At 31.1% G+C, this 7,500-nt stretch overlaps 2 protein-coding genes across 4 annotated transcripts in view; one reads left to right on the top strand and one right to left on the bottom strand.

Annotated features, from left to right (window-relative positions):
• Tmx3 (Thioredoxin-related transmembrane protein 3) overlaps positions 1–4,331 on the top strand; it is a 14,787-nt gene extending 10,456 nt beyond the window's left edge. For both annotated transcript variants that reach the window (XM_027360172.2, XM_027360163.2), the window contains 2 exons: positions 1–58; positions 1,058–4,331. The exon at positions 1–58 is cut by the window's left edge and continues 132 nt beyond it. In XM_027360172.2, the coding sequence (XP_027215973.1) occupies positions 1–58; positions 1,058–1,086 (87 nt within the window). In that variant the 3' untranslated portion in view covers positions 1,087–4,331. The remainder of the gene's footprint in view (positions 59–1,057) is intronic.
• Positions 4,332–6,492: 2,161 nt separating this feature from the next.
• Positions 6,493–7,500, bottom strand: part of mRpS17 (mitochondrial ribosomal protein S17) — a 3,164-nt gene continuing 2,156 nt past the window's right edge. The window contains exons 4-6 of one of the 2 annotated variants that reach the window (XR_011398610.1): positions 7,446–7,500; positions 6,718–7,018; positions 6,493–6,672 (exon numbers count right to left, since the gene is read on the bottom strand). The exon at positions 7,446–7,500 is cut by the window's right edge and continues 66 nt beyond it. Coding sequence is in view for 1 of the 2 variants with exons in the window: in XM_027360180.2 (XP_027215981.1) it covers positions 6,950–7,018; positions 7,446–7,500 (124 nt within the window). In the remaining variant the exon portion in view is untranslated. Of the gene's footprint in view, positions 7,019–7,445 lie in introns of both variants that reach the window. The other variant, XM_027360180.2, reaches the window with a different exon arrangement.

The following is a 7,500-nucleotide window of genomic DNA, read 5'->3' as shown; positions in this document are numbered from 1 at the left end:
TCTCTGATTTGCTACTCCATCTGGTGCTCTGATATTATGGATGCAGATGAGGAGGAAGGTAAGTTACAGAAAAGATTGAATTTCTCCATTTTGCAAAGACTGCCTCCTATTGAGAGAGTATGTATTTAGAAAAGCCTATTCAAAATAACATAGAATTTATATAATGTGAAAAAAGCGTATCCAGAGAGTGTGTGAGGTGTTTCTTATTTATTCAGAGTAGTGTTTCTTTTTAGGATATATTTACTTTACTCTGCATAAGTTGAAAAATATAAAGTACAGTAGTTTAACATTTTTGTGCTAGGTTGTGTGTGATATTTTTACTGCCTTAGCATTTTTTGTGTTTAACAGTATGAATTCTGTGAAAGGGGATTTTACTACAAGATAAACACAACTTTGCATTAGAGGCTATATATCATGAAAAGCTAGAAAATTTAGTATATCGTGGGTAAAAATATTACGACTACAGATATAACACTTCCTATATATAAATTAAAAAGATGAAAATATGCAAATTTATGCCTATTATAATGCAAAGCAAATATGCATAATAAAGATTTGTTTTGATGTATTTACAACTGTTAAATGTGCTACAGTTGTAAACAGGCTTGTTTCCAGTTGTTGTTTTTTTCAATATTAGTGAGATATATGAGGGTTCATGATTATATTTGGAAGTATTTGCAAGATTCCTCCAGCCACATACACAATACCGTCTCCATATCCCCACTTCCCTTGTAAGCCCTCTACTTTCCATGAGCCAGTTGTACAAAGGTGTTCCTTGCCTCTTAGTGATTGTGATGCAGTAATTCTAGTTCTGTGTGGTACACTCCATACACCAGACTGTTCCCTCCAGTTTTTTCTTGTTGAGAGAGGCCAAACATTATTGTGCGACTCATACTGTAATTTTTTTTTTTTTTTGAACTGGCTCTGAGTATCCATTTTTTCTTTACGATTAGGGCAGGTTTGATAACTTGGTAATGTATATTTTGTATCAATGTAAAGAGTTTAGGTTTACATTTTGATTTTTGCTATTGTTTAATCAATCATTTTTATTTTTCAGAAGAGCCTCAGCACGAAAAGAAGGACTGATCGAGGTTACATTATGGAACAAACGTCAATGTGTGTTTCTGGGAATATCTCCAGATTGCAGCCTGTCTTAGTCCAAACATATTTAATGACCTGAACAAATATTATTAAGAGGAATGTAAAGAAAGAGTTGTATTTTACTTATTAGTGTTATGGAAATTTTGAAAATTCTTGGTCACCCAGCTAGCGATCCTGATTATTATTCTCAAACAACAAATGATTGTTGTTGCTTGTGCCATATTGCTTTTGTTGATTTCTAAAAGTTTTTCAGCAAAGGGCAATTAGGTGTGCATTTTTTCCAGTAAACTTGATGGTCGTAATGACAGTAGTTTAAGGCCTATAAATTATATATATTTGTGCATGCATATTTGGACCTTGGCTTTTGGGAAAGGAAAATCATATATCAGACTCTTACCTTTTTAGAGTTTGAGTTGTACAGTATTGATATGTGCAATTTATTGTTGGAAATGTTGCATTCCTTTTTTCATATGTGCTTTGTGATATTTATTTTAAAGACGGATACTTTTTTATATAAACTTTTGTAGACCAATTTCCACCAGTTTGTAATCTACTGGTATGTTTACTGTATTTTTTTTTTTTTTAAGACTCAGATTTTATTTTGTAGTTGTATGGATATGTTTCCCATTCAAAATATTTAGTCTTGTTTTAAATTGTAAATTGTAAATTGTCATTTTATAATGGTGCCTCTAGTGTGTTGGAAATTATACAAAATTTCGATCTCATTTCTGGTTCTCATTTTTAGATAGAATGTATTGAAATCTTAATTACATCAATATAGAGGGATGTGTAAGATGAGGATAATATGAGACAGATTCAAAAGTGTGTCTAAAACCTCTGTATTACAAGTCATTGATTGTATGTTCATTATATTATAAACCCAAGACTCTTTTTGTGAAAGTATATTATTTCATGATACATATTATTCTCTGTAGTATAAGTAACTGATTTTCATTGAAAGACCATGATCCTTTTGTGACAATGATGCTTTTATATTACAAACAAAAGGTAAAAGTCATGGATTGATTTATACCTATTTGTAAGCACTGGATTGTGAAAGTGATGGTCTTTTGCATGTGATGGATGCATTTAAGCTTCACTTAAGAAGTAGATGGTTAATTGATGTGATTAACATTATGGTGAGCCAGATAAGAAATATAGTTGATCAGTTATCATGTGATTTTTTTTTTTTTCATTGGTTTAGAATGTAGTACTTTTCCATCTGAATTAACATCTACCTTGTATTTTGTGTTCCTATTCCAGATAAAAAAGTATCTTTTAAACTTTTGGTGAATGTAAATTGTGCAGAATACTGAAACCAGGACAGTGAGACTTAAATTAAACAGGAACTAGTCAGACATCCTTATCATATTATATTCTTTATGATAAGAAAAATCTTACTGTGTAAAATTGGTAAGAGTAGGCATGTCACAATTAGCTTTCATGTAAATTGGTGTGTAATTTTTTTATGATTTGATTTTGAATTGAGGTTGGAATACATATGAGGGAAGAGCTTGTATTCTGAAAATAAAAGGAGAGGAAATAATTGATTTTTTTAATGTAATTATAAATCAAGTAATGTCAGGCTGTAATATTTCTCCATAAAACATATGAATGGTAGCAAAAGCACAGACAAGCACATAAACATATGCATCATTATTCACAGTTAGAGCATCCATATGCAGGATGTGTCTTACAGGGTCAGTACAGGAGCATCCTGATTAGATATAGGATCTATACCCACTGCAAAGATGAATGAGTGTTTTGGTGAAGATTATTGCTCTCTGATGCAAAAGGAGTGTCTGTGTGTTGGAAGATATGATAGAGCCAGTCTTTAAACAAAAGGATTAAAAAGTTCTGATTATGAAACTGGCCAAACAGAAGTAAAGACTGCCTTTGCGGTAGAGCTCATGGGCATTTTCTTTTGTGACTCGCATTTGACAATTATGCCAAAGTAATTCATGCTGTCACGTATTTGGATAGCTTTTATTTTTGATTTAGTTTATTTACCTCGGTTAATATCCTTGCATTATATTTTATTACATTTGATTGTTATCATCACTGCATGCTCATTAGTAAAAGTGGCTCAAGTGATAGAGTAATGAAATGTGAGGCAGGCTGTCAGAGATATTTTGCATGCATGCATCAAATGATAATCATTCTGTAACAAAAATAGGATATTTCCTAACTTTTATCAAACTTCAGAGTTTAAAGACCTTGAATTTTATTTAGTGTAATGAACTTCATGTAAACAAAATATCCTTCTTCATATTGTTAGATGAACAATATTTGTGATATAGTTATATAGAAAAGAATAAACAGCCAATATATTTTTAATAATATACAACAGTTGAGGAGGAAAACATGAGTAAATTACTCCTATACATATTTGGTATATGTGCATACATAGACATATAAATGTATTTCAGTAAGATTTATGGAGTTGTCCTGTGCTGAATGTTGATGAATAATTGTTAAATTCAAGCATAGTCTACAAACCAAATATTGTTTTAAGATGTAGGATTAAGTGCTAAGCAAGAATACATTTCCTCCTTCACAAACAATGCATAGATTTGTACACTATTTTGTGTAAACAGTGTAAACCAAAATATAGGTAGAGAAAGAACTATTGTATTTCACATATCTCTGAACTCCTTTTGAATACTCAGTACATTTTGACTTTGATTATTTTGGTAATTTTCAAAAAGCAGCTCTTGTGATGTGCTCATTTATTTTATTAAGCTACAAGGACAGTTTGTGATTTCAGAAATAGAACTGAAATCTGGTCAACTCCTCAGTATAATGTAGAAGTGTTAATGTTTACTTTTCTTTGTAAAACAATCTTGACATTTGGTGTTTATGTGTAACACCCCTCCCCTCACACACAATAAAGTATTCTTATCCTATGTAAATCTCCATTGGGCAAAGTGCTAACTAGAGCCCATTATTATTATTGTTTTTTTTTTTTTTTTTTTATTCTGTCCAGTGACATTTATATTGTTGTTTTTTAGTACTGACATTAGGTTTTATGCATAGAAGTGTAAGCCACTGATTTGCTAGGTTAACACATTTCCGTAGTATAGGTGTAGAATGGAAAGCTAGTACTTCTTGCACATGCATAAGTCTTGAGTTAATGTGGTTATATGTATGTTGTGTAGGTTACAAAGGAAAATGATCACTTGACATTCTATTATACCAAAAAGATGAAAAAATAAAAGTGTAACCATTGACCATTACTTTATTTACTGAATCCTGTTGGACACCAAAGGTAAATCAATAAAATGTAAATGTAGGTTGCCTTCATTTTCATGAGTATGATTCACAAAATATACAAAAGCAACGAGAGAAATAAAATTTTAGAAACTAGTATTACAGAATAAGTTGTATTTTTTGTGATGTAAGGTAAAAAGATGTTCAGAATTCTTTGATCTGATGAATGGTGCCAGTTGATGCTAGTGTCAAGTGGAACAAAAACTATTGTCTTCTGTGCTGGCTATGGCTGATATATAAATTAAGAAAGTAATTAAAGGTCTTTTGGCTGCATTAAACTTGATTTCCTATCACACATGATTACTAAAAACAAAAGTCTCGCATTTAAAATTAATATTTCATAATGATTTATATAGGTTGCTGACTGAATCATATAGATAAACGTGAAAGATTTTCTGGCTAATGGAATAAGTTTAATAGTTGAATAGGTGGTCAAAATTCTTTACATCTTTTATTGGAATCAGAAAGTTGCTGCTTGTTTTTTTTTCTGATTTCAACTACATATTTTTATTAGTAAATATTGGATGGGATTTAAACCACAACCTAACTTTAATGGAAACGACTTCAAGAACAATGTGATTTTATAAATTAACCAATTAAGATAATGAAAGTCAAGCTAAAGAATATATAATGACAGCATAGAATACTGGAGATGAATCCATACTTTATATATAAAAAATATTAGCCCTGCATAATAGCCTGGTTATATTCTCCTAAGGGACAAAGGTTCTTGGCTTTTGATGAATCTTTGTGTAAAAAATGTTTAATCAATAACATCTATGAGCATATTTTAGCCCTCTTTTTTCATGTGTGGTTCTCATTAAGCATCTGTGTAACTTAGTAAATTTTCCCTTAAATCTCTTGTGTAATTTTTCTGTTCAATACATTTAAACACAGTTGATATTTTATTCATATCGTAAAAAAACAAAGATTAAGTGCATATGCTCTATAAAACACTCCTTGTTATGGTACCACACTGGTACATTTCCTCCCATGAATATAACAAGTATTAGCACCAGATTTATCCCAAAGAGATGTGCTGGTAGACCAAACTGGGGAATTCTAGTTGGGCAGTTATTGTAATTTTCCCACAGTCAAAATATCCCTGGAACCTATGGTATGCCGTTTCTACCAATACAAATGTTATTCAAGGTACAAAATGAATATTTAAAATGTGAAAGCTAAATGTATGCAACCTTAATGACAACTAAGAAAATTCATGACTAGGTTAGCTACATCAGCAGAAATTTTAATTTACTTGTAATATTATGAAGGTATTACTTACTTCTCATTCATTGTCCTTGCTTTCGTTCTTGAGAACAATGAAGATGAAATGAAATTGTAATAGTATTGGCAATAATAACTGCAAAGTGATTGATAAGATTGATATCAACAATTTAGAATTAGATTTTATTAAGGATAATGATATAGACGTAATAGTACTTTCTTATCTGTTCAATGTCAAAACCTCTAAAAAGATATGCCTTTATTAAATAAATAGTCTGTTTCTGGCATCTGACTTCATGTAGGTTTAATTTCTCACACACTGATCGTTGAAACATTTGAAAGATCTGATTTTCCTGTCTTTTCTTTTTACAAGGTATGCATTACATATTCCTATCTATGAATTGCACAATTCATTTTTCAGTTTTCATCCCTTTTGAAGTGCTGATTTGGCTATTGCCTTTTATCTTCAAGTAAGTAAGTAAGTTAGTAAGATATTCTTTTCACTTCCCAGTCCCTGAAACGGGGTTGATCATACACCTTTGATACAGTAATACCGGCCAGTATTGTGGTTAGCCAGAGTTACTCATGGACTGAATCTGTGACCTTTGCAATATATAAGCCATAGGTAGCTTGCTACCTTAAGACAAAATATTAGCTTGGAGAGCCCATTGGTCCAGGAAGACTTGTAATGAAATTCCTCAATTCTGTTTTTGCCTCATGAGGTGCTGTGGATCAGCAATTCCTATTGAATCAACTGTTACTTCTGAATTCTTTTTTTGAGGAACTTATAATGAGAAGTTAACCTTTCATCTTCATATATTTACTCTTTTTTGGAGTTGTATTCCATGAATTTACTGTTACAATCCGCCAGGAGAAAAAATAATTAAAACAGGCTTGTTCATTTACAATTTATTTAATTAATGTGAATTTCTAACACTTACATCAACATATAAATGTGCACAAAATATTTACAATTCTGAAAACATCATGAAATGTTATGTGATCTACTCAAAGTGAAAGCTTAAATACAGTAACGTTTTATTTCAGTATAAGATCTAGATAAAATGCAGTTTCCTCATTGTTAGAAAAGTGTAATGTAATTTAACAAAATCTATTTACATTTTGATAAACTGATATTTGTAGTCAATCTACACAATGTAATAGCTTGAACTGATTCCATTCCAAACATACTTCCCACTAAATAAAAAAAAATTATGATAACCAAGAAAAGTATACCATCTACATCACACTGTATTTACAGCTTTTGAAGAAGATACACTATATATTTCATTTGTAATTTCTGAATACAAAGTATACAATTTCCAAGTTAACCACTTCCATCACAGACAATCTAGCTAGCAACAGGATCATTATAGAGTGGATGGCCAGGTTCAAATTCGTGCCATTTCTTGTAGCCAACCTGAAATCGGAAGAGTATTTGAGGTTGAGTATTTCTTTGCGATTTCATCAACCCTTCCTGTATTAAATGCTTTCAAGAAATCATTACATAATGGAGAAAGCAATTACTAAAAACGAGTAGAAAATATTAACCTATCTGATGTGACAGTAATGTTATACGTTTATGAAATACTTTACCAAATCAGAAGCTTTGTGGCCTTCACACTTGTTTTACATGAATAAATGAACTCGCATAAAATTTTGAATCTGAGCAAGTGAAGACTTAAAATATTCTAAAGCTACTCACTCTTAGATGAAATCATACTATTTATAATATTATTTTATAATACTCAAGACATTTTCATTTTTCATTTATGATTTATGGTATTTCCAGGTAACCTAATGTAGACATGCATATAGTGTCATGAACTAATGCTGTAATATCCTACCTTGTGTGTAAAATCTTTCTTGCCCTCTTGCCATCCTCTCTCTGGTGCTTCTGCG

Source organism: Penaeus vannamei, chromosome 6, assembly GCF_042767895.1.
Source record: "Penaeus vannamei isolate JL-2024 chromosome 6, ASM4276789v1, whole genome shotgun sequence".
Taxonomy (NCBI): Eukaryota; Metazoa; Arthropoda; class Malacostraca; order Decapoda; family Penaeidae; genus Penaeus; species Penaeus vannamei.
This window is presented reverse-complemented; position numbering and strand designations above follow the sequence as displayed.